This window comes from Pseudopodoces humilis, chromosome 22 (genome assembly GCF_049639895.1).
Source record: "Pseudopodoces humilis isolate 2021_Gansu_Grassland_sample_001 chromosome 22, ASM4963989v1, whole genome shotgun sequence".
Classification (NCBI taxonomy): Eukaryota; Metazoa; Chordata; class Aves; order Passeriformes; family Paridae; genus Pseudopodoces; species Pseudopodoces humilis.
Genome location: NC_142221.1, coordinates 9,190,037 through 9,215,895, shown reverse-complemented (window position 1 = coordinate 9,215,895; position 25,859 = coordinate 9,190,037). Strand labels below are relative to the sequence as shown.

The 25,859-nt window shown below is 51.2% G+C and overlaps 3 protein-coding genes across 7 annotated transcripts in view; 2 read left to right on the top strand and 1 right to left on the bottom strand.

The window, feature by feature from the left end:
- The window catches only part of LOC102113635 (discoidin domain-containing receptor 2-like), a 45,939-nt gene extending 41,938 nt beyond the window's left edge, over nt 1–4,001 (top strand). For all 5 annotated transcript variants that reach the window (XM_088065797.1, XM_088065799.1, XM_005527177.3 and 2 more), the window contains 3 exons: nt 503–737; nt 1,731–1,880; nt 2,972–4,001. In XM_088065797.1, coding sequence (XP_087921923.1) covers nt 503–737; nt 1,731–1,880; nt 2,972–3,112 — 526 coding nt within the window. In that variant the 3' untranslated portion in view covers nt 3,113–4,001. The remainder of the gene's footprint in view (nt 1–502; nt 738–1,730; nt 1,881–2,971) is intronic.
- Nucleotides 4,002–14,757: 10,756 nt separating this feature from the next.
- CIMIP2A (ciliary microtubule inner protein 2A) lies at nt 14,758–18,523 on the top strand. The gene is made up of 3 exons (XM_088065818.1): nt 14,758–14,817; nt 16,739–16,856; nt 18,435–18,523. The coding sequence occupies exons 1-3, from the start codon at nt 14,764–14,766 to the stop codon at nt 18,521–18,523; spliced, it is 261 nt and encodes an 86-aa protein (XP_087921944.1). The 5' UTR covers nt 14,758–14,763.
- On the bottom strand, nt 18,514–20,654 carry TUBB4B (tubulin beta 4B class IVb). The gene is made up of 4 exons (XM_005527178.2): nt 20,508–20,654; nt 20,313–20,421; nt 20,124–20,234; nt 18,514–19,720 (listed from the first exon to the last, which is right to left on the bottom strand). Exons 1-4 carry the CDS (start codon nt 20,562–20,564, stop codon nt 18,660–18,662), a joined length of 1,338 nt encoding a protein of 445 aa, XP_005527235.1. The 5' UTR covers nt 20,565–20,654; the 3' UTR covers nt 18,514–18,659.
- Nucleotides 20,655–25,859: the final 5,205 nt, after the last annotated feature.

Genomic DNA, 25,859 nt, shown 5'->3' with positions numbered 1-25,859 from the left:
GGAATTAAAAATAAATTAGATGGAAAATGCATCTGTTTCTATTTTCAGTAATGTTTAGCATATTTAAAACCAAGTCAACTCTCTTTAAAGTGAAGTGACACACTTATGTTAATATAAGCATCCAATAGTGGTGTTGTTTGAAATACCAGGCTAAGTGGTTTTTAAGAGATGAGATTCTGAGCTTAATTTTTCATGTCTCTCTGCAAAAAGTTGGTGCTTTGATGCATGAACTCTTTGAAAATCTCAAGATTAGTGTTTGATATTGAAAAAATAAATCTAAAGGTTGTCAGGTTGTGAAGGCCTGAATTTCAGGGACAGCCTGTCTGTTCCTCCTTAGTCAGCTCAGGATCTTGTGGCTGTTCATGCCCTGGAACGAGACAGTTTAGTTCCACTGTTATGGCAGAAAATAAAACAACAGTTCACTGACACATCAAATACAATAAAGTCTTGAGTGTGGGGGAGCTCCACTGATTTTTCTTTGTTGTATTTCCCTTTACTGCAGCCACTCCAACCTGCTGTACATGGCCACCCAGATCGCCTCGGGGATGAAGTACTTGGCATCCCTGAACTTTGTGCACAGGGATCTGGCAACTCGCAACTGCCTGGTGGGGAACAGCTACACCATCAAGATTGCAGACTTTGGCATGAGCAGGAACCTCTACAGTGGGGATTACTACAGGATCCAGGGGAGAGCTGTGCTGCCCATCCGTTGGATGGCCTGGGAAAGCATCCTGCTGGTAGGCACTGCACAAAGCCCCTCTTTGTTCCTTCCTGTGATCCTCAGCAGTGACACAGCTCTGTGCCGGACACTCAGCACCAAGATCTGTGCTGCACGTGGCCCCTGGTGGGAAACCCATGGGGTTGTGTTGGACATAATTCATGTCCTAGGAAAGCAGCATGCCCTTGGACATACAGAACATCGTGGAATGGTTTTGTTGGAAGGACCCTAAAGCCCATCCAGTGCCACCCCTGCCATGGCAGGGACACCTTCCACTGTCCCAGGGTGATCCAAGCACCTTCCAACCTGCCCTTGGAGACTTCCAGGGATCCAAGCTGCTCTGGGCACCCTTGACTGCAGGAGTTTCCAGATAAGCCTGGGTGTAGTGGGGCTTTGATGTTTTCTGCCCAAACAGGCCCTCCAGCCCCTCAAGTGTTTTGTGTTATTTTCTGAGCAATCTTCTTTTTACTTCTCCAGAAACACATTGTTTCAAACACAGCCAGTTTGGGCACATTTTTTGAAGACAGAAAACAGGGACAGCAAGAAGATTGTCACTGGCTTCTTAAATGTGCAAAAATCAAAATTATCTTGGGCTTTTCTCTAAGAGTCTGGAGACTGCTCTGGCTCTGCTTTCACCCTGAGGGCTTTGCTTCCCTTTCAAAGACTTTTCTGTGAGCTCTGCTGTTTTGGGTGGAGGTAGGCAGTGACTGTCTCCCCTCCCTCAGCTGATTTTATTCTGCTGCAAACTGTCTCAGGAGGGGCAGAAGTCTCTGGCCTACTCTGGGACCTGCTCCCTGTTACAAAGCTTTGCCCCTGTGAAAAGTGCACCTTCTTAGGGCTTGTGGGACCCCCACGTGCTCCTGCTGCCCTACAAAGAGCCCTGACACCCCTGTGTGTGTGGCTGGGAGCATCTCACCCGCTGTGCTGGCTCTGTGTGGAGCCTTTCCCCAGCCTGAGCCCCAGAGGGTGCAGGCTGAGAGGCTTTGGCTGAGCAGATCCTCTCTGTCCCCAGGGCAAGTTCACCACAGCCAGCGACGTGTGGGCGTTCGGGGTGACCCTGTGGGAGATGTTTGTGCTGTGCAAGGAGCAGCCCTACAGCCTCCTCACGGACGAGCAGGTCATCGAGAACACGGGCGAGTTCTTCCGCAGCCAGGGCAGGCAGGTAAGGAACACAACGGGCTCTTCCAGGGCCTCCCTGCTGCCCTCACCTCACCTGCAGCAGTCTCTGCTTCTACTCAGCTGCTCACCTGTGTCCTGCCTCTCCTCCCCCTTTTCTGGGCCCAGTTTTCCCTCTCTGAGTCTCACTGGAAGAATCCCTCGGCTCTGTCCTGCCTCTTCCCTGTTCTAAACCGCTTCACTCTGCCCTGGCTTCGGCTTTTCCGGGCTCTCCCACACAATCCTCTCGCTCCTTCCTTCTGTCAGCACTCTCCCACCAGCATTGCCTCTGAAGGATGAGGAAGCAGGAGGGAGTTGTGGTGGGAAGGAGCAGTTGTTAGTTCCCAGGGGATCAGATTCCCCCTGTAGGATCTCCACACATGCCAAGAAGCCTTTGGCCATCCCCAGCTGCTGAAGGGCTTTTGTGTGGTTTTGTCCCCACTGCTGCTGCCCTCAATAATAGATACCAGTGATGGTGCAGGACATTCCATCTCCTCAGTACCCAAAGCTGTGGAGTACCAGTTCAGAGCAGTTCTCCCCAAAATTCACCTTCAGCACCAGAGAATTAAGGGAAATAAAATGATGAGGAGTTTACTCACCATCTTCTAAATACTGATTAGCCAAGAGCCTAAAAAAATGAGAGGGAGAAGTAGAATCATTCTGCCAAGCTGTGCTGTAGATAAGCTCTAAAAGGTGTTTTTTCTGTCTCTGCTAACAAGCTGTCACGATGCTTAGAAAGCCTCATGGGTTGTCTGCGGTGAGTTGAAAGTACTTGGATTTTATTGTGGTAACTTTGGTTTTGGTTTGTGTTTTGCTGTCTCTTGGAAGACAAAGCCCTCAGAAGCATTCCTGTTTTCTTGGGGGACAAAGGCCTGTTCTGTGACCAGCTCATCAGCCAAGCTGGCAAAGTGTCCGTGGTGCTGTTTGAGAGGCTCTGTCCAGACTGCAGTGCCAGGCTGGGGCTGGAGGGATTCCAAACCCTGCATGGTGGCTGTGTCTTGTAAACCTGGAATGAAACTGTCTTTTGGTGTTACTTTAGTAAAGGTTCAGTTCTTTTGTGGGACCCCCACTGAAATACCGTGACTCTCTTCCTTTCAGATCTATCTCTCCCAGACTCCTCTGTGTCCTAACCCTGTGTTCGACCTGATGCTGAAGTGCTGGAGCAGGGATATCAAAGATCGTCCCACTTTTGACATGATCCACCAGTTCCTGCTAGAACAGATGGAATCAAACATTTGACTCCAGGAAAGAGGCAAGCTGTTGAGAGCAGAGTGACTTTGGGGTGTCTTTGCCTGTCCCTCAGGTCAGGCCCCCTCGCTCCCCTCCCTGGCCTATTGCAGTTGGGACGTCCATGGCAGCTGCTCATTCTCTTGGCCATGGTCTGACACACAGGACCAGAGGATCTCATTTGGTTGAAAAATCATCTCCTCTTCTGAATCATTTCCTGGGAATACTGTGAGAGAGGGTTTGTTTTTTTTACCCACACACCTTTGGGCAAAAGGAATGAGTAAAACTTGGAGGGACTTGGAGCTCTCTCCTGGCTGGAAGAGAAGGCACCGGTCGGTGAGAGCGCTGCCGCTTCTGCGAGGAAAGACTGCAGCCTTTTAGAGTTATTCCATGGAATCTGATGGAAGTCTTGTGCACATGAGCAAGTGTTTCTGTGTGCTCTTGCTACAGACAATGGTGGGAGGCCAGAAACATCTGGAGCTGGGAAATGGTTTAATGGGCTAGGGAACTGACGGAGCATTTAGGGACCCTTCGGGAGTGACGCTGCCAGGGTCCACAGAAGATGCTGAAACAAGAGTCCAAGATGATGTTCTGTTTTCCTGTGGTTGTTAAGCACTGCTTTGGTTATATATGTGCGTTTTCCCCACACTGGATTTTTTTTTATTTTCTAGGAAAAATGATTTTAAAATGAATGTTAAAGGTCTTTGGGAGGTCACTGTGTTAGAAGGTCTTCCTCTGACCTACAAGTTAGGGTTAGGGTAGGGAGTTTGTATTGAGAAGTAGCTGATACTGTACTACTGTCACTATGTAGATTTATTAACCTAATGAACTTGTAGCCACAATGGACTGATGTGCAATTAATCCTGTATAATTACCCATCAATATGAGATCTCTAAATCAATGCTGTTACGTGTGAGAGGGAACTTAGATTTGGTGGAAGCGGATGGCCGGGAGCAGAACCCTCTGTCACTTGTCACAGCTCCCAGCAGAGGGGCAGGAGCAGCACACAGGTGTGTGTCTGGAGCCAGATGTTCCTCTCCAGATGTGCAGCAGGTTGGTGCCATGGCCAGGCTCTGTCACTGCTGTCACACAGGGCTGTCCCCTGCCGTGGCCTGGCCTTTATCTCAGTGCGGGGGCCTCATTGAACTTGGGGTTGCTTTTTGTGTGTCCTGTCACAAGCAGCTCATTCTCTGCAGGGTTTTAGAGGGCTCTGAAATCCGTTTGGAGCGAGTTAGAGAATTCAGTGTGTTTCTACAATAAATCCATTGTGGATTTACCAGGTGCCTGGGGAATACTCTGCTATTCCCTCTCTAATCATTTAGCAAGATACTTAGGACCAAACCAAATATTTCATAAGCTGGGAGAGGATGAAAACTCAGCACTTGGCTTTTTTTTTTTTAAAGTAGAATCCAGCATAAAATGTATTTCCAGTAAAGATTATAAAGATAATTTTCATTTTAGCCACAAGCATAGATGACTGGCTGGCTGTGCTGTGAGAGGGCACTGCTGAGAGGGGAATGTCTAAGTGGTTACAACACAGGGATAATTGTGCTAAAAGAAAAACCCCGCTTCTGGATGGGCAGATGCCAGGCTGGAGCGTGGCATGGCTGTGTCTGCTCCTTGGGAAGGCTCCAGCCATGCCTGGGCTGTCCTGCTGGGGATGTGTCCCCACCCCAGCTGCTCCTCTGAGCCCCTTTAGGGAGCCAGAGGGTGCTCTCACCTCCCTGCAGGGATTCCTGGAAACTCACCCCCAAACAGGTTTTCTCTTTTCCCCTCTGTGACTGGAGGGGCTTGGGGTGAGCTGCCCTTCCCTGTTGGTGTCAGAGCCAGCAGGTTCCTGCTGCTGGGTGCTGCTGTCTGGCAAACCACTCAGCCAAGGTATCTGTGGAGCATTCCTGCCCCAGGAGATGTCCCCAGTGCCACCCAGCCGTGTGTGAGGTCTCCTGGGGCACAGAGTGTCCCTGGGTGGGCTCTGTGACATCTGGACATGCTGTTCCTCCATTGACATGGTGACATACAAAGTTTGTCTCATATCAATAAATTCTAATGATAACCTTGACAAAAGTGAATTTCCACTTCTTTTTATGTACCCAGGTGTCTGCCCTGAGAACTGACATTTTGGTGGGGTCGCTCAGCAGCTCTTCAGGGACTGTGTCACCCCTGGGTTTGGAGGGAGCAGCCACTCACCATGAAGAGAGTTTTAAAGGGAATTTCTGGAAATGCTGGGAAGGTGGCAGCCCAAATCCCCTCATGCTGGTGGGACCTGGATGGGCCTGGGGTTGTTGGTTGGTGCTGCATTTTAATCAGCAGCTTTTTCATCTCCAGAACAGGAGCCCCTGTGCACTGGCCATGAGGGGTTGGGAATGGGAACAACCTTTATCCTGCAGGAATCGGGCAGTGAAGGATCATCCCATCCTCAGGAGGGGTGGCTGAGCCTCCACTGCAGCCAGCACAGGGCCTGGGGCAGGCACAGCCAGGCTCTCCAGAGCCCTGGTGAGGGGTGGGAGCCATGGACACGTTTTTGGGCTGGGGCCACTTACAGGGAACATCTGGCACCGCTGTCTCTGGGGCTGGGAGCCCTCAGGAAGCCGGACAAACGCTCTGAAATTCCTGTGCTCATCCAAAACTTCCAGGTGGGGAAAGAAAGAGCTGTGTCCAGCAGAAGCTGAGGGGTTTTGTGCTGCAGGTGGAAGCTGTTGGGGGCTGACATCACAGAGGCTCCCCTGGTGACTGCACTGAGCTGTGTCTCCTTCCCCCCTCCCCACCACGAGCTGTAACACCATCATGGCAGCCTACAAGGGAAACAACATCTTCCCTAAAAACCCCTACTACATTCCTGGGTAAGTTCATCCAAAACATCCATTTCCAACACAAATGGCTCTGGTTGGGATCAGGGAGCATTTATGACTCAGGATGTTTTGGGTTTTTACAAAAGACACTGTTCAATATTCCGTGTAACTACACTCTGAAGGAGACAGAGCTCCAGGAGAAACAGAAGGGCAGAGCTACACACTGTGCCATAGCACATGCACAGCAAAGCCAAAATGGTTCTTTCCCCCCCATTTTTCCCCATTTCTTTTAAGCTGCCAAATGTCACCAGAGCTACTGTGCAGGGTTTGGCTTCCAAACTGTCTAAATATTTGCATCAAGGATTTTTGGAAGTCTCCTTTGTCTAAGTGGTTGTACAGATGTGACACCCTCTGGTCACTGGGCTGGAGCCATGGCCTGCAGCTGGGTCAGACTGGAAAGTTTTGTGATCTGCTCCATAAGTAGCTGGATTTCTTTCCAAAGCTCTTTGTGACACTCTCCTCTAAAGGCTTGGATAGAAGAAAGCCTGGATGTGAGGCGGTGAGTTACAGGGGAGAAGGTAAGATGGGAATGGGAGGAATGAGGGATTTGCTGTGAACTGAGATGTGTGTGAGGTCCTGTGGTGAGACCTGGTCTGGGGTGGGAAGGGCCCCCAGGGGAAAAGCAGCTGCTGTGGGTCTGGAATCCCTGGGATCAGCCCAGGCTGGGGTGAGCGCTGGCACAGGGAATGCCAGCCCTGTCCTGTGGTGCAGGGCAGGTCTGGGGAGGCAGATCCTGAGCCACAGGGAGAGGCTGGAGCTCATTTCCTTCAGGCTGCTCCTGCAGCGACCAACTCAGCCCTTCCCCTCCCAGTGACAGGGCAGGATTTTCCATTTCTGATCTCTGTACCTTCCCACTTAGATAAGCTCTGAGGCTGAGGGGTTTTTAACTCATTTCTGCATTGCTGTGGCCATCTGATGTGACGTTCCTTGTGTGCTGTCAAAGTGGCTTGGGAAACACCAGGGACAGCAAGGAGGGAGCTGTGGCTGGAACTGCAGCCCCAAAAGCCTCAACACCTTCCCTTGCTCACCCCTCCTGCCTGCAGCTCCCTCAGGAGCAGCTCCAAGCCTGGCAGCAGCTGGGGCTGCTCCTCTCTGGAGGAGGAGGAGGAGGAGGAGGAGGGAGCAGGTCCTGCTGCTGTTCCTGTTGGTGCTGTGCAGGCTCAGGGCTCTCCCTGAGCCCCCCTGGCTGCTGGAGGAGCTGCTTTGCATCTGCTTTGGGTGCTGAGGCTGAGGAGGAGCTGCCTGAAGGGCAGAGCCCTGCGCTGGGGTGTCACAGGAGGAGGGTTTGTGTCCAGGCTGTCCCCAGGTGTCCCATGTGCTGCACCCCCCTGTGCCAGTGAACCCACAGAGACCACCAAAGCACCTTGTGGTCACTCAGGCCAGGCAATGGTCACAGCAGGAGCTTGGAAAGCCACCACAGTGCTCGAGAGCACTGGGAAGCCTAAACCCAATGAGTGGGATGGCTTGGGAAGGTCTGGGGGGGCAGAGAAGGGGTCAGTCCGTGAATCCTGGGCTCAGCCTGGCTCTGCAGAGCTGGGAAGGGTTTGGAGACAAGTGAGGATGGGCCCAGGGCCAAGGCTTTGCTGGTGACCAGGGAGGCAGAGCAGGTTTGGGTGGCAGCCTGGGAGTGGTGATGGAACAGATAAGGCTGAGCAAGGGAAGGGTGAGATGGGCTCAGGCTGTCACTGCTCACCAGCCTGAGCCCCAAACAGGGATCCCCAAAAGGATCAACATCAGCACAAACAGCCCTGCTGAGGCTGATCCTTTCCCAGGCTTTTACCAGCAGCATTTGTAACTCCCTCCGTGGCAGATCCCTTCTCGTGCACCCAGACCGACTCACCCAGGTCACCTCGTGTTTAATTGCAGGGGAACAGAGCCCTTCCTCAGCCCAGCTGTGATTTTGTCCGTGATCAAAGTCCCTCTGGCCATCCTGTCATTATTTGGGCTGTGTCATCTGTGCCCTTGCTCGTTTTTATCATCCCTGTTGCAAGACTCATTGAGAATCCCTGGGGATGAGCTGCTCTGGAGGGAGAATCCTGCATGCAGAGTGGGGAAACCTGCCAAGAGTAAATGCACAGCTCTGCTGCCTGTTGTTTAAACTATTTGGAAGGGAAAGTACTTACTCATCATCTTATGATCCTCATGCATCATCTGGCTTTATCCCCAGACCAGTGCTGGGCTCATTGATGGAATATTTCTGTCTGTCCCTTGCAACCGGCTGCTCTACCTTTCCTCAGCGCTGGAATGACATCACCATTAGGAAATCTGAGACTGGAACAGCTCGAGTTTCTCTTGGTGGCTCGGAGCAGAGCCAGAGCTCCAGCACCTGCCCTGCCCTTGGCCACCAACAAGTCACAGTGCCCATCCCAGGGACTGGGCACTGCAGAGATCCCAAAAAACCAGAGCTGTGTTTGTTCCAGGGACTCACACCTTCCCTGTGCCAGGCACTGCCTGGGTGAGCTCATCAGCCAGGGCCCACTCCTCACTGTGAGCAGAGGCTGCAAGAGAGGAATTATTCTGATTTTTGAGTTTCAATACTGGAATTATTCTGATTTTTGAGTTTCAATACTGGGATTATTCTGATTTTTGAGTTTCAATACTGGGATTTTCTCAGTTACTCACAGTGTGTCAGAGCACAGAGGCACTGCAAAGTTTAAACTGGGGCACATTGAACTGGAAATGTTATTTTACCTGGGGGATTGTTGATGTTGGTCCTGCCAAAGCCACCGCAGCCCAGGCTGTGCTGGGAGTTTTCCCATCCACAGGTGCTGCTCCCTGACCTCATCCCGTGTTTCTCCACAAGCCAAAGGCCTGTGCCTGTACATGCCTGTGAATTGATGAGCCAGTTTTCATGCTGCCAGGTGGGAACACACATGTGGAACACAGACACTCCCTCCTGGCCTCCTGAGTACCCCATGTGTGGTCTCTGTTCTCCCCCTGTGCTCATCCCATCCATCCCCTTCCCTGCCAGGACCTGTCTGGGGTACAAACGCTCTGCACTGCCAGAGGGCAGGGCTGGATGGGATTTTGGGCAGGAATTGTTCTCTGGGAGGGTGGAGAGACCCCAGCACAGGTGCTCAGAGCAGCAGGGGCTGTCCCTGGATCCCTGGCAGTGCCCAAGGCCAGGCTGGACAGGGCTGGGAGCAGCCTGGGATGGTGGAAAATGTCCCTGCCATGGCAGGGGGTGGAACTGAATGAGCTTTAAGGTCTGTTCCAGCCCAAACCTGGGATTTACCCCACCAGTGGATGTCTCCCACTGCCATCTCGGTGATGGCTCCTTTTTGGTTTCCTCCTCAGCTATGGGGGCTACGTTCCTCAGTTCCCCTTCAAATTTGGGAACACCTATGGCAGAATCACCCACGATGTGCTGACAGATCCCACCATCAGCAAAAGCCCTCGCTCCTTGCTGGCACCACTGGACAACCAGGCAAACCTCCATAAGTTCCATTACCACATCGATCATCCAGGTGAGCAAATGGACCCTGCTAACGAGCACAGGGTTAATTACCAGCCGTGGGGTCTGTGCCCATGGTAGGCTGCTGGATGAAATGGGATGTTTTCCTTGGAGCAATCACAGCTCTGGTGTAGGAGCACTGACTCCTGGAGAGCAGCAGAGTGAGGAGTTGGAGCTCTTGGCCTCAGCTCATGAGGATGGGGATTCTTGTGCTGTGGAGAGTTTCAGTTCCCAGGTTATCTTCAGTTGGCTGAAGAGAAGTGATTTTATGACATGTCATTAACTCACTCCCCGGTTCTTCCAGAATTCCTGGCTGGCAACTAAACCCCTACAGCTGCCTGCTCACAAATCCAAACCATGGCCTGTATTAGCTGCTATAAAGAAAATCATCTCTATCCCAGTCAAACCCAGCACAATTCCACAGGCTGAAATCCATCTTCCTGGGGAAGGTCTGGTCTCCTCAGATTCTTTCCTGGCTCAGCTGCCTGGTGCAGAGCTCGCCCTGCTCTGACAGCTTGGCATTGACTCTGCTTCTTGCTGCTCCTCCTCAGCTCAGCAGAAAACCTCCTGTGCTTTCCCTTTCCCTCTTTGCTAACAGTCCCCATCTCCACCACCAAACACTGAGACAGGCTCATGTGGATTCCCAGCATTGGGAATTTTCAGGATTCTCCCTTTGGGCAGAGTGCCTGGTCCCTGCTGGGCAGAGCTGCCCTGTGATCCTGCTCAGCCCCCTGGGGACGTGCCATCCTTTGGGGACACGTTTGTGTTTCTGTGGCTGTTGTGGATGCCCTGGACAATGGGAGTGAGTTTCCTCCAGGCTGAGCACGGGGATAATGTGCCCCTGTGGGATCTGGGTCTTTATTTCCCTGGGGAAACACCAAAGCATCACTTTCTCATTTCTCATTGGGAATTTGTGCTGTGCACCTTCTTGCAAACTCGTGGCCTCTCTGCTCCTCCTGGCCCTGTTTTCCAGGATCCAGACCACCACACAGGTTTACAGCCTTCATTCCTGGAGATCTGAATTTGCATTTCCTTGGCCTAAACCACAGCTTGGGCAGACCCAACTAACCAGTTGGCCGAGTTGCTCTCATTATTCTGCTTTTCTCCTTGCTGCCAACGCTGCTGCTCCTGAGTGAGGTCCTGCAGAGCCACCCCTGGCTGTGCTGCCAAGGGCGCCAAGAGCTCCTTCTGTCCAGCTCTGCAATCCCTTCAACCCTCCCCAGCTGCTGCCTGGAGTCCTTCTGGGTGTTTTATGTGATGGTGATCAAAGAGCTCATGGCAGTGTCGGGGCTGCCTTTAGCAAACTCAAGGCTTTTTTCTGGAGGACTGGCTTTGGTAAAGTCTCTTTATGGCACCAAGTGCTTTGCTAGTTTCTGTCAGCTGAATCCCATTTGTTTTCTTGCTGGGTGTGAAATCAGGCTGAGGGTCCCTCCCAGCTCAGGAGGTTCTGTGATTCCATGGGATCAGGGATGTGCTGAATTATCCATCAGCCCTGCTGGAACTGGTTGTGGCACAGGCTGAGTGTGCAGGCAGGAACCTGAACCTGAAAATGTGGATATTTACTCAAATTAAAAGCACTGTGCTCTCCTGGCCTTTCGTTTTGTGCCTCACTGTGCAGCCTTTCAGAATCAATCAGTTTGAAAACCTCAGGGTCATAAAAAGCATCTCACATGGATTTCCCAAGTACAGAACAACCTAAGTTTCCTTTTCCTTTGGTTTGTGGGAGCAAGAGAGTAGATTCAACATTCTTATTAATAATGAAGTAAAAAATAAACCTGCTTTAAAATTGGGATTGAAAAATCATTTTAATCAAGGATTTTTCTTTATTTTGGTGCCAGCCTGGACACTTGATAAATCAGTTGCATAGAGCATATGATATATATTTCACAAAGTTCTAGACAGAATATATACACATTATTATATAATTATGATTATTCTGATTTCTGCAGATTTGCAGAAATCGTGGAATCATTCAGCTTGGAAAAAAAGCTGTAAGATTGAGTCTGCATTAATCCAGCGCTGCAGATGGAGCCTCTGCTGGTGCCTCATTCCCTGGGATCGGGCCTGGGATGCAGATGTGCTCCCAAGGGGAGCTCAGAGCAAGGCTGTAATGACCTGGGAAAAAATGTAATGACCTGTGAGCATGAAAATGGAAGGAATTTGGTTTGTTTTAGAAAGACAAGGCTGACATAGAAACAGTTTTCCAATAAGGAGAAGGTGGCTGTGGGGTGGAGGGGAAAAATCGGCTTCAGCTGGCACAGAGGAAGAGAAAGTTCCTGGGTTGGGACACCTGGGGGGCCACGTCATGGGGGATTTTTAAGGGGAAATCAGACAAAAGTTGCCAAACTCAGCTGTCCCAGCAGAATCTCAAATCACAGGGCTCTGCCCCTTGTTCACAGTGTAAGGAAATTTTTTTCCAGCTGGTGTTACAGCAGATTCTTTCCTCAATGAGCAGCAACGGGGCCAGAGCAAGAATTCCTTGGAGGGGGCTCTGTTTGGGGTGGGCTGGCACAGCCACGTGGAGTTGAGGATTGAGGGTTTTTCCCCCCTTTCCTACTTTTTAGCTTGGCTGGTGATATTTTACCGTTTGGCAGTCAGGATAAATGTTTTTTAATTGGGGTTTGTGGTGGTTTCTGTGCAGGCTGGTTCATCATGGGGCTGATGACAGAGCTGTGGGATGTGCATGGATCCTTGTGGTCTCTTCCAACTCAAGCTATTCTGATTCTACCATTGACCTCCAGGCTCCTTCCATCCCCTCAGAGGGGATAACGGGGATCCTTCACCCTCTTTGGGCCACTCCTGTCCCCTAACTCGGCGTCTGTCCCTCAGGGTATGTCACCTACCAGCCCATCACAAACCCTCCTGAGATCCCCCTGGGGCCACAGCCCGTCCCCAGGCCGCTGGAGGAGCCGATGATGACCCACATGGACCCCAGGAACTCCCCAGAGCCGGGGGAGAGCAGGACCTGGCTGCCCCTGGAGCCTCAGCGAGGGCTGGCCCTGCACCCTGCAGCCCAGGAGATGGAGATGGAGGTGGCCAAGCCACCCCTGGCCAGTGTTCTGGGAAAAGGAACGTGCCAGTGCGACTGTGGAGGGAGCAAAACGGTGAGTGGGGGCTTGGGGATGGTGGGGGTGAGCAGGGAATTTCATGTGGGTGTGAGTGGAAGGAAAGGACACAAAGTTAAGGGTTTGTGTAAAGAAAGATCAGAAATGTTTCCAGCAGCAGCAAATCTCTAGGAAATGGTTTTGATTGTTAATTATGCTTCCCAATCAAAAAGGCTTCGTTTCTCATTTGGGTGGGTTTGGCTTCAATCCCAAAATCCCTGAAGTTGTGTTGTGCTGTGCTGGGCAGCCAGGCTTGTGCTTCCTTAGGGTGTCTTTGGAGGAATGCTGCTGCCTTCCTCCTCCTCCTCCTCCTCCCAAAGAGAGCAGTCCCAGCACCTTTGGTTTGGTTTCTGACACTGCATCTGCCCCCACCTGAATTTCCCACCACCATTACCTCTCCTTTGAACACCAGCGCTGGGATTTGCCTCAGCACAGCCAAATATCCCTCCAGACCAATGGCTTTCATGTTTTGTTTAATTTTATTTTAAAAAATATTGTTATATTTATTATATTTCAAAAAAAAAAACCCTTTTATTTCCTCTGGAGCCAGCAACAGCCCCTGTCACATTCCTGCAGCCGTGGCTCTGAAATCCTCTGAAGGCAGAGATTAAAGGTTTGACGCAAGGAGTCAAAAGCTGGCTTGGATGTAAATCCCAGGCAGGGGCATTCCTGCTCCTTGCCCTCAGAAGCAGATTTACATCCCTTGCTCTCCATGGGGATTTTGCAAACCCCTCCAGGTCTGCTGCTTGCTCATCTCCTAATTTGACTTTCCCAGAAATGGTTGGGGTATCTCTTAGTGTGGGAAGAACTGGAAAGAGCAGTTGCCATTCCCAGGTCCTGGCAGTGATTTAAGCAGCAGAGCCGAGGTTTTCCTGGTGTTTGATTTAATTAATTCCTCTTTTTGTTTTAAGCAGATAGCAACTGGAGGTGTGGCACTGCCAGGAGGGGTTGCAACAGCAGATTCCACATTGCCAGTGCTGCCTGTCCCAAATGCCATCAGACAAAAAGCCACTTTAGGTAAAACACGGGGAGGGCACCTCTGAAGAAATGATGGGACCCTTCTCCCCCATGGATAAACCTCAGTGGTGTTACCCAGTGGCTTCAGCTTGTTTGGGATGGGAAATATCCCTGCTGCTCTCCCTGCAAGGGGGTTTTTTTGGGATGCTGTCACCCTGTGGATGTCACCATGGGATGTGGAAGGGATTCAGGAAGCTCCAGAGGGTGAGGAGAGCTGGTGCTTGGGCTCTGCCCCACCCTGCTGGGGTGGTTATTCATCTCCTAAAAATCAGATGTTTTCCTGAATCACCAAATCCACACACAGGGGTGTATGGCACAAACACTGCCACAATTTAAAAATTGTTATATTTATTATTTTTATTATTATATTATATTATTATATATATTTAATATGTATTTATATATTTATTTTATTAATATATAGCATATATATTGAGTATATTATATATATTATTATTATTGTTATTGTTATTATTATTATTATTATTTATACCACAAAGGCATAAACTCTGTCCTCCAAGGAGTGTTCTGTAAGTCCCCCCTTGCTCTGGGAGAACATTTCAGGAGAGCTGTGATGGGATGAGCTCCCCCATCAAGGATCCCACTCCAGTGGATCACAGGAATCCAGGGATCACAATATTTCAGTTAAAATCAGGGAGTGTCCATGCTTTAGGGTGAAGAAGACAAATTTCTCTCTCCAAAGTGTTCCTTTAGAAAGAGGAGTTTGGGCTGCTTTTAGGTTCTATCTCGCTAAGTTTTATGTAGTTTTAGACTTTATACAGTTTCTATTGTGGGAATTTGTTGGATGGGCAAAGCAGATGAGGAAAAAAGGTTGGACATCCCATTGTTAGCCCCTGAATGTATATTAAATTGTGAGGAAACATGTAAGAGCTGTAGATGTAAAAAAAGAAAAAGAACTAAGAAAATGAAATGGTTCTTCCATACCACATGGAGACCAACAAAAACCAGTTCATGCCATTGTGTTTTCCTTGGGAATCATAAGGAAAAAAAACTCTTTCAGAGAAGATACCTCACATGCAAGAGTCAATTTTACAATTTAAACAGATTAATTTTTTTCCTTCCTATACTCTAAGGTTTTATATCCATCTCAGGCTCCTCCACTCTCAGGGTGGTCGATATTTAAATGATCATTGTATGTTTTCAAGCAGAAAATGTTCTCTCTTGCCTCCACCCAAAGGCTACGCTGGATTCATCCCCCGAGCTGCTGAAAACTTTGGCATGACCTACATTGCATCTGTGAAGAAAGCCATGAATCAATTTGATCGAGAACAGGTAGATTATAGATTATAGAAATAAGAATGTGCATGATGCTGATCCACCTGAATTTTCAGTGTAGCAGGATTAGAACTGGGGTACGAGCAAAATCAAACGCTGTTAGGTAACGTTGAAGAAAACATCAGCAATTAAATTCTGTAATTTGTTTCTTTGGGATGTTAAGGGAGGGTAAATGAGTTCATAAAAGGATTAAGGAAATCTATTGAGGGCAGGGTCAAATGTTAAAAATGTTGCTCTGAGTGCAGAAATGCAGGATTCAACTATCTGCACTTCCCTTATGGAATACATCTCCTCTGGCTGGCAGTGCTGATGTGTCTTTTTATTGGTTGTAAGGCTTTTTCCTTTCCTGACACAATTTGTCTTAAAGGGATCTCGACCTTCTTTCTCCTCCCTTTGGGAAGGATGCAGAAATCTCCCTTCTGAAAAACTCTTGTCCCCTTGCTGTAAGAGCTCCCATCCAATGACACACAATCCTCTGCACGGGTAAAATCCCTCCTGCAGCAGTTGATAGTTTGTATTCAGAGCTACACATCCCTCCCTGAGCCCAGGATGGTGGGAGATCCTGGGGATGCAGGGAGATCCTGGGGATGCAGGGAGATCCTGGGGATGCAGGGAGATCCTGGGGATGCAGGGAGATCCTGGGGATGCAGGGAGATCCTGGGGATGCAGGGAGATCCTGGGGATGCAGCAGCCTCGCTGGTCCAGCGGATCAGCACATCAATTACAGGCTGAGACGTCCCAGCCCTTCCTGCACCCCGGGACACACTGCCGTGTTTTCATACCCAAGCACACAGGGCTGATGTAAGAAAAACGTCCAAAACTGAGGATCCCCAGCTCAGAGAAATCAGCTGGGCAGAAATGAGTCAGAGGGGAGAGCAGCAGGGCAGCGTCGTGCTTCGGGTGAAATGTTATTTCCCAGCGCTGGTTTCTGTCTCCTTCCCTGCTGCCGTGATTAGGAATTGAAATGGAGCTAAGAGAACAAAACCCAGGCATTTATTCCTGAATGTGCTGTTTGCTGATCCTTCCTGCCCCTGATGCCTTCAGCCATGGCAGTGCCATGCCAAGGAGGTGTCTGTCCACCCGGGAATCCGGGCTGGCAGCGGCGGAGGAGCCGACACGCTGAAAGGAGAATCACATTTCTAGCTAAGATGGCTTCTGACTTCAATCCACTAATCTCCTGCCCTAAATCTTTGTTGTCCTCGGTTACAGATGTGCCATGGATCACTGCTCAGTGCCTGCAGCAGGCACAGCAAAAATCCTGGGCTCCATGGCAGGCACAAAGGGTTCTGTGACCCCATGGGACCCACAGCCCCTCTCCACATCCCAAACACAGCTCCAGGACACCTTTAGGGGTTCTGTGGCTGTGACACCCAGCTGTGACACCCAGCTGTGACACCCAGCTGTGACACCCAGACACTCACCTGTGTCTGGTCTCAGAGGGCAGGAGATGATTTACACTCTTCCTTCACTTAACGCTCCCTAAGCCTTCCTGTTCCTCCTGGCCTGGGAATTCCAGGCTGTTCCTGGGGCTCATGGAAACACAAAGGGGGTCAAACCCAAACCCAGCACAGCAGCAGCTCCAGGGACAGCAGAGCAGGAGCACGAGGCCTTTGGGAATTGGGGATGATCCCAAAAGGAATAAACTCTGCAGCCTGTAAGGATCCCAAGGACAGCACCTGGGCTGTGCTGTGGGCATGGGGGGTGAGCTGGCAGGAGAAAAAATTATGGATTGGGAAAAGGAACAATACAATGTAGCTCTTAATTAGAAGAAAGCAGGACTGGAAAGAGAATTGCTTTATGTTGGCTTAAATATTTCATATAATGCAAAGTCAGAGCACATGACTTTGGTAAAAATAGTGTGTTTTAAAATAAACCATTCCATGTTGTTGTGAGATTTTTGATTTGTTTTGTTTTCCAGCTTTTGCAGAGAAATCCACCTTATACGCTGGGCACAAGATTCCCCCGGACGCACTGGCCAGACACCAAAATTTACAGCCGTGCTGGACTCATACCTGACTACATGGGCTTTGTACCATGTAAGTTCATCAGCTGCTGGCACTAATTACTGGGTTGAGTAGCGCTGTCACTGGCTGGATTGGCACAGAAGTGAACAATCACTGAGATGTTTCACGTGGGTTGGAGGTTTTTTCTGGTCTGTGCTGAGGTGCTGGAACTCTGCCATGCCCTGGCTGCAGGAGAGCCCGGCATTCCCACTGCCAGCCTCTCCCAGGCTTCACATTTCCAGGCACCATCCCCTCCCTGAGGCAGGGGAGACTCGATGACATCCCACCTGTCACATGCCAGGAAAGGGATTTGTTCTAAAAAGCCTGAAGTCTGATAAAAAGGGAAAAGGTAGATGGTGTGGAGGGGTTGAGAAAGCACAAAAAGCATAAGGAAAAGGTGTTTGTCCTGCCTGAGCCCTGAGATGTCTTGGGCTGCCTAGGAGAGGTCTGGAGGAATTCTGTAAGGGGAAGGTGTGTCCGTGCACCTGAGAGCATTTATGTACCAGGTTAAAAAACCTCAACAAATCGGCAACGAATGCATTGCTGTGTTTGGTCACAGCTCAGAAATGTGGGTGGGAAATCATGGAGTCCAGCTGGGAAGAACAGAACTCTGCTCGTCCTTGCTGCAGTGCAGAGAGGGGAAATGGGACAAGATAGAAAATATGGCAGGATTGAAAGCAAAGAGTGGGAAAACAACTCTCCTGGCAGGGCTGGGCTGCGGCTGATGGGGACGTTGAACCCTGAAAGGAGAACGTTGAGTTCAGGTGTGACACTGGGCCCTGTTCCTGCAGACATTCCCACTTCCCTGCCTCTGGAGCCACCAGTCAGCAGAGTTTTAACTGCTCCAACCAGTCCAGCTCTGGGTGGAGAAGATTAATTAAGGCAGAAAACCTTCAAACAAAAGCAGTTATAATTTAGAACGCTGAACACAATTTCGTTAGCAGGGAAGGAACCTGCTCCCTCCTGTCCAGCTCCTTCGTGACAGCTTTGTCACTTGAAGTGATGCCAAACATGAACTGGTTCCATTGTAAAAACCTGCTGTTAATACAGGGTTTTCAGGAGACAAACCAGTGTCAGACACCTGTCAGGTGTCCAGCTCACCCCAAACACAGAGGCTGCACCAACACTGATTATCAAAACCTCTTCTGTGATTTTTGAAATCACTGCAGAAGGGCTGTGGGCTTGGGACAGCTTTGGTGTCACCTGTCATGAGAGCTGTGCCCTGCAGCCCTGGGCCAGGCCAGGGCTCCCTGCTGGCTCTGCAGGGCTGAGGAGCTGCAGTGCCAGCTCTGGGGCACCGTTTTGTGCCCCCATGCAGCTCAAACCTCCCGTGGCCCCTGCTCAGCTCCTGCCAAGCCAGGCTGCAACAGGCCACAGGGAGGTACCTAAATTTAGATCCAGCCTGGAGTTGGTTCCACCCTCCCTGTTAAACGTGCCCCCCTCCAGCAGTACCTGTAGAGAACAGCAGGGAATTCCTCCAATCCCCACAGCGGCAGGAGCAGGACTGCCATCCTGCCAGGGCCACAACAGGCGTCACCTGGCTGAGGGCAGCACAGAGGGGTGGTTGCCATGGCCAGGGTGGCAGTGCTCCTGTTGTTTTTTCTCTTGCAGACCTGCAGGGACTCTGTGGGCTCACTTACGGGAACAGCACGCGGGAATCGTACCGGTGTGAACAGAGGAGACGGGGACGTGCACTGTGAAAACTGCTTTAATGGTGCCTGTACAGCATTGGGAGTGACTCGGAAACAGCAATAATAACACAACACAAACAGAACTTTTGAATGAGAGAGTTCATACAACTTTAAACAAAATTTACAGGTGTTCAACTGCATAGCTTTACTCTGCCTCCTCCTCAGCCTCCTCCTCGAACTCCCCCTCCTCCTCAGCTGTGGCATCCTGGTACTGCTGGTACTCAGAGACCAGGTCGTTCATGTTGCTCTCAGCTTCTGTGAACTCCATCTCGTCCATGCCCTCACCTGTGTACCAGTGCAGGAAAGCCTTTCTGCGGAACATCGCAGTGAACTGCTCAGAAATGCGTTTGAACAGCTCCTGGATGGCCGTGCTGTTGCCAATGAAGGTGGCAGACATTTTGAGGCCGCGAGGTGGAATGTCACAGACTGCTGTCTTAACGTTATTAGGGATCCATTCAACAAAATAGCTGCTATTTTTGTTCTGAACGTTTAGCATTTGCTCATCCACCTCTTTCATGGACATGCGGCCCCTAAAGACGGCGGCCACGGTCAGATAGCGGCCGTGACGAGGGTCACACGCCGCCATCATGTTCTTGGCATCGAACATCTGCTGGGTGAGCTCTGGCACCGTTAGAGCCCGGTACTGCTGGCTGCCACGGCTTGTGAGCGGGGCAAAACCGGGCATGAAAAAGTGCAGACGTGGGAAGGGAACCATGTTCACTGCCAGCTTCCGCAGGTCAGCGTTGAGCTGGCCCGGGAACCGCAGGCAGGTGGTGACACCGCTCATGGTGGCCGACACGAGGTGGTTCAGATCACCGTAGGTGGGGGTCGTTAACTTCAGTGTTCTGAAGCAAATGTCGTACAGCGCCTCGTTATCGATACAGTACGTCTCGTCCGTGTTCTCCACCAGCTGGTGCACCGACAGCGTGGCGTTGTAGGGCTCTACTACAGTATCTGACACTTTAGGGGAGGGCACCACACTGAAAGTATTCATAATTCGGTCTGGGTACTCCTCACGGATTTTGCTGATGAGAAGGGTACCCATGCCAGAACCTGTGCCACCACCCAGGGAATGAGTAAGCTGAAAGCCCTGGAGACAATCACAGCTTTCTGCCTCCTTTCTTACAACATCTAATACAGAATCGACTAATTCAGCACCTTCCGTATAATGGCCCTTTGCCCAGTTGTTTCCTGCTCCGCTCTGACCTGGAAAAGAGCCATTTTCGTATTAGATTACGGTCACTGCTTCCTGCTTGCAAGCAAAGCTTAAGAGCATCAGGCTCCACAGAAGCTTTCATCTTATCGAGCACAGGGCTGTGGTTTCACACAGGCACCTCTGCAGTGGCTCGGCAGACAGAGGGAAAACATTAATTATCAATGATACAGCAGCCACTCCATTTCTCCCGGTGGCACGCACGGAGGCGGTAACGAAGAATCGGAAGAGCAACGACCTCTGGTGCCGCCTCAGAGCTGCTCCCAGCCGCAATCCCGGTATTCCACGCCAGGATTAGCCCCGTCCGGGCCGGTCCCTCAGAGCATGTGCGGCGGGGCAGCCCCGCAGTGCCCTGCCCGCCCCACCCCGCGGCTCCTCCCGCCCCCGCGCACTCACCGAACACGAAGTTGTCTGGCCTGAATATCTGCCCGAAGGGCCCGGAGCGCACCGAGTCCATAGTGCCGGGCTCCAGGTCCACCAGCACGGCGCGGGGCACGTACTTGCCGCCTGCAATACAGGGAGAGCCGTCACTACCGCGCCCGGGGGGGCCCGGGGGGAGCCTGGTGGGGCGGGTCCGGGCCCTACCTGTGGCCTCGTTGTAGTAGACATTGATGCGCTCCAGCTGCAGGTCGCTGTCCCCATGGTAGGTGCCGGTGGGGTCGATACCATGCTCGTCGCTGATCACCTCCCAGAACTGCCCAAGAGAAGCGCGTCAGCGGCGGCCGCGCCGGACCGGGCGCGCTCCCCTCCCGCCCCCGCGCCCTCTATCCCCGCCCGGACCTTGGCTCCGATCTGGTTCCCGCACTGCCCGGCCTGCAGGTGCACGATCTCCCTCATGATGGCGACGGCTCCGATCACTCTCTACGAGCCTAGCTTTCCCCCAACCGACTCTGGCTGCGTGAGGCAACCGCCAGCCCTTATATAGCAGCGGAATGCGCGCGCAGCCGTCTTCTCCCCGCCCAGCCGGCCATTCGCAGCAACGATTGGATGCTTATAGCGAGGCTCTAAAAATGACAGGATCTGATTGGCTGCGCCGCTGTCATTCAAGCCGACGGCTCCTATTGGCCCCGCCCTCCTGTCTGTTGGCTTTACGGTTAGGCAACCGGGAGCGGCGAGTGCCCGCCCCCACTCGCTCCCGGCGCTCCCCACTGGCCCAATTGAATGATTGATGTCGAAGCCGATTGGCCGCCGGCCCTGGGGGATGAGTTAACGCCCTTTGATTGGCGGAGAACGAAGTGCCCTGGTAACCGTCGCAGTGACTCCGCAGCGGGCTCTGGGCGGTGGCCGCCGCAGCCGCCCATTCACAGACCCGAGTGCGCGCTTTGCGCAGCGGAGGCGGCGGCTCCTCCTCACTGCGGGACAGGGCGGGTTCCCCGCGGGTCCCCAGCGCTTCCCCTCCACCCCTCGCCTCCGCTCCTCCAGGCAGAACTCCCTCCCTCCTTCCTTCCGTGCCCGTGCTCCCCGTCCCGCTCCAGCCGGCGCCGCAGCGGGTGGGGGAAGGAGCCCGCGTGCGCACGCGCGGGCTGCAGCGACGTTCCAGCAGTTTCTAGCGCGCGGTCCCGCCCGAGGGTGGCGGGGCCGCGCGCGCGAGCGTTGTCATGGCGACAGCGCGGGCGGGTGGCGGGAAGGGGCTGGGGCGGGCGGTGTGAGGGCTCGGGAGGATGAGAGGGGCTCTGACGGCTCAGGGAATCTGGCTCCTGTGGGGGCTCAGGGGGTCTGGAAGCTGGGAGACGACTGTGGGAGCTCGAAGGTCTGTGAGGGGTTGTGAGGGAAGTGTGAGGGCTTGACGGGCTGTGGAGGCAGAGGGGGACCCTGGCAGCTGCTGTGAGGGGCTATGAGGGCTTAGGACTGCTCTGAGCCGTGCAGTGGCAGCTCTGTAGAAGCCCGTGTAATGTGAGGGGAAGGCCCCAATGAGGGGCTCCTGCCCGTGAGGGGATCTGAGGTAGACGTTGCTTACCAGGGCTTCCCCACATGAACACCTCCATCCTGGGCTGTGTGTGGGTACTACAGCCCCGTCATTAGGCAGCCAGACACCTCATGCTGGTTAAATACCACCCTCGCCTTTCCTCGTCCCTTATTCTACCTCCCAGCTTTGTGAGCACATTCTTGCCCAGACAGTGCATCTATTGGTCACAGTTTTATTAAGCATATTTGATTATTGTTTCAGCAGAATCTTTTTACGGTTGTGTGTATTCATTGTGATGCCGGCTGGATCTACAAGTCCCAGCATCTCTTCTTGTTTCATACTGTAGGAAAGACTTGAAAGAGGCTCCTAATGGAGCTCCCAAGGCAGGGAGTCTCATCCTGCTGCCTTGCCGTGGGGTGGGCTGAGGCAAATGCAGCCATGACCTCAATTCTGCTGACACAGGCCAGCTCTGTGTGACACACAAACGGCTTGTACACAGCCCGGAATCTGGGCCTGGATAACAATAATCCAATCCTGTGGCTGGGTCGGGTGAGGAGGTGGCAGGATATAGAAGCCCTGTGAAGTCTTTGGCTGGAGGTTGAACTGCCTCTGGTAGTTGGCTTAATGTAAAGGTTATAAGGATCGATATTTCTGGCACATAAACAACATATTCTTGCAGAGGTGCTGGAAGGAGTGCAGGAACACTTGGAGCAGCCCCAGAGCATCAGGAGTGACCCGAGAGGGTCCTGGGAAAGGCCTGTGTCAGCCTCCAAGGTGGCTGGGGAGACACACACATCTCATCATTCACATCCGCAGCTGGAATGCAGGAGCTTTCTGCAGTTCCCTTTGAGATAGCTGAGTAATGCAGAGGCATTAGGGTCCAGATTTATCCCACTAATTATAGGCATTGATTGAATAGTGTTCACACTGGAATCAGTGGAAAGGGATGGCTTGGCCTGCTCCAGCTCAGAGCAGTCCTCTGACAGCGCCTTTCTGTTCTCTGTGATGCTGTTTGAGGTGACCAGTTCCAAAAACTGCAGCATCATTTAGGTTCCAAAGGCAGCCAGGATGAATCTGGATAAGACTTGCTCAAGATTTCACACAAGGCTGTGCTAATCAGTAAAGACAGCTTTTCCTGCAGGATGTGATGCTGTCTCTTCATAGTAATGTACAAAAGGAATCCTGACTTCTTTCTGATTAAAACCGGGGAATGTAGAGTGTGTTGCCTGTGTTGTGCTGTTCGGGAAGGGACATTCAGCATCAATTCTCATCAGCTGTGCTCAGCACAGCGTTCACAGGCACGTGTGCTTGGGAAACCCTGGAAATCCTGCCCTGAGATGGAGAGGGGGAGCCACTGCAGGGCTTGGGGGAGGTTTTCTGGTACAATTGCTGCTGCCTTTAATGCAGATACAGGTTTGGGTTTTTTCCAGCCAGGGCCAGAAAGCAAAGGCCTGTGCATTAGTGTCATCCACATCCTCACTTTGTGCTTCCCACAGCCTCTACTCCAGCCTGCCCTGCCTTTCATGTTTGGGAAGCTGCTCTGTAATGCGTGGAGTGAGCAGTTGTTGCCACCCCCAGCATTCCCAGAGGGAGTGTGAGAGTGGAAATGCTCTGCTCGGTTAAGGCTCCCATACCTGTCTGCAGAACACCAGCGGGATCGCTCCCGGTGGAGCAGGGCCAGAACCCTATGGAGGAGCTAAACTTTGCTCTCTGAGTTTCCAGAGGTTTCCCCAGGAGGTTCAGCCACCTGAATATCCATGGAGGACGCATTATTTGTGCATCATTAATTTTCTGCTAATTCTAGTCTAGTCAGTGAGTATTTCTGTTCTTAGCTATGTGCACTTCCACAGGAAATGACAATTCTATCTTAAATATTTTTCCATTTTTTAAATTTAAGTAAAATGTCAGTACTTCTAAGATCTCTCTGAGAAGGAACACAGTCAGGAATCTCCATGGAGAGCTGCTGACCATGCCAGCCCTGCTGTTTCTAACGCTGTGGCAGGCCAGCATTAATTAGTCTGTGCCGGGAGGTGAGCTGGCCAGTGCCACAGCGGGTCTGTGCCAGAACCCTGGCTTACATGGAGCATTCCTCCCAAGGCAAGCCTCTGCATGGAATACTGAGTGTGAGGCAAATTCTGGGATAAAAAGCTGCACATTCCATGGTCCTGCCTGAGCCAAATACCAAAGTGCATTTCTAGTGGCTGAGAGGACAGAGAAAGGACCAGCACTGAGGTGGGATGTTTGTGCTCCCACATTGTGTTTTCATTGCAGACGTCTGTCTTAGCTGGTATTTGATTACTTTGAATGCTCTCTTCAAACTCTGCTGCAAGTGACAAGCAAGGAGGTTTCACCTCATTTAGGGGCAGATCCCATCTCTAAGTGCTGCATAAATTAATGCTGTAAGAGGGGTCCTAAAAAACATCGGAGCAGTGTTACATGGCCAAAGACCCTGGGTATAACCCCAAGATAGACACAGGGAAGTTAAAACAAGTTGGAGATAATATTCTGTTTTGTTGAATTATGTATTAGGGTTTTAAAAAATCTTTTTATTGCAATTGTTTTTGTTTTGTAACTAAGTGTATTGCTTTTGGCTTGGAAACAGATTTTACTGTAAACACAATTGGTTTGAACAGAGTGGGGAGGGACTTTCTTTTCACTTTTGCATATTGCCTTCCCCAGTGTTCTCTGCGTGTGAGTACAGAGCTGATCCCTCCCAGGCAGACAGCGACTGTCGTTCCTCTCTTGGTGCTTAACCAGCGAGATTGGAGCCTGTGTCTGTGAAACAGGATCCAGTCTGAACTGAGCCTCTACCTGGGGCTGGCAGGAGCCCCAACAGAAATCACAGAATTCATTCTGTTTCTCTAGGTAAAAACCTGAAGTTCTGAGTTAAGGGAGGGTCACTGGAGGTGGGTGGGAGCTGCCTCCAGAACCAGAGGGCTTTTGGTATTGGGGTTGTTCCAATACCAACACTGGTAACACTGAAGTGAGGTGTGGGTATGTGCAGGTGTTTTCTTATTCTCATCTGATTGCTGCTTCTAAGGATAAACAGTCTTGTTTTCCAGAAAGTATTGCTCCTGTGAAATTGAAGCTATGGAGGTGAGAGGCTGCTTCCAGAAACCAGTGAGTGAGTGATGCAGTTGTGGGATTCCTGCCTGAGGGAAATCAGAACAGCTGAATGGGATCCAGCCACAGGTCCACCCAAGCCAGTGCCTAATGCTCTGCAGCAGTTACCAAAGAGGAACAGGGCAGACAGGTATGGATGTGGCAGGTGGTTCGGGCAATTCTTCAGCCACAAGCAACGTTCTGTTTAATAGCCCAAATGGGTTATTATGAATTTATCTAATCACTTTTTGCAGCCATGTAAACTTTTGCCATAAACAGCCTGATAAGTGGTTTAACCATGATCTATGTGGAAGAAGAGCTTCTTCCATTTGGTTTGATGATTTCCACTGAATAACTCCATTCACAAAGCCATGAGTGTGTCCCTTCAGAGCTTTCACTCCAGGACTGCTTAATATTTTCCATGATACTGTGAGACAAAGTAATGCTACACCAGCTTTTACTTTATGTAATGTTCAGCATTTACATCTCCTTCATCTTTAAAACCTGTGAACTTTGAACATTGTTCCCATGAAGGTTCCACAGCTCTGCTGCTGTTCCTTGTCCAGTGATAAGCCTGGTAGCTGTTGCCTTCTTCCACGTGGAGGATCTGTTTCTCCTGAGACTTTCCACCAAGTGCTGACTAATTTGGTCATGAGGTGCACATATGGTGACACCCCTGCTGTGAACAAAAATAAGCTTTCCTTCACACAGAAGTTGATTTTATCATTCCTCTGTCTCTCTCAAACCTCCTTTTCATTCCCAGGGCACTCCTCTTCCTGGCAGGGATTATTCTTTCTCCCTCTTGTTTCCAAAAGAGCCTTCATCCATCCTCCATGCTAGTGCCTGTCTCCCTGCATAGAGGACTTCTTCCAATGCCATGGCTTCTTCAATCCCTGGTCAGAGCAGCTTTCACATCCCACACAGAGAGCTTCCATACCACAGTGTCTTTCCCTTGCTTCCCAGAGAAGCCTCCTCGCTAATTGATGTCATTTGTGGTGGGAGAAGCTGCTGGCTGTGTCAGAGATTTCCTAAGGCTTTCCCGGGGAGCTCTGCCAGCCTCCCTCTCGTGACTGATCCCTGGCATTGCACACTACTCGGGGAGCAGCAGTTCCTGTTCTGTGTTT

Bases quoted from the DNA above. Each gene is read 5' to 3' on its own strand.
- CIMIP2A (XM_088065818.1), top strand. From the start codon at position 14,764: ATGACCTACATTGCATCTGTGAAGAAAGCCATGAATCAATTTGATCGA. The intron at 14,818-16,738 runs GTAGATTATAGA...TTTGTTTTCCAG, and splicing joins ATCAATTTGATCGAGAACAG to CTTTTGCAGAGAAATCCACC. The intron at 16,857-18,434 runs GTAAGTTCATCA...TTTCTCTTGCAG, and splicing joins CTACATGGGCTTTGTACCAT to ACCTGCAGGGACTCTGTGGG.
- TUBB4B (XM_005527178.2), bottom strand. From the start codon at position 20,564: ATGAGGGAGATCGTGCACCTGCAGGCCGGGCAGTGCGGGAACCAGATC. The intron at 20,235-20,312 runs GTAGGGCCCGGA...CCTGTATTGCAG, and splicing joins CTACTACAACGAGGCCACAG to GCGGCAAGTACGTGCCCCGC. The intron at 19,721-20,123 runs GTGAGTGCGCGG...GCTCTTTTCCAG, and splicing joins GCCAGACAACTTCGTGTTCG to GTCAGAGCGGAGCAGGAAAC.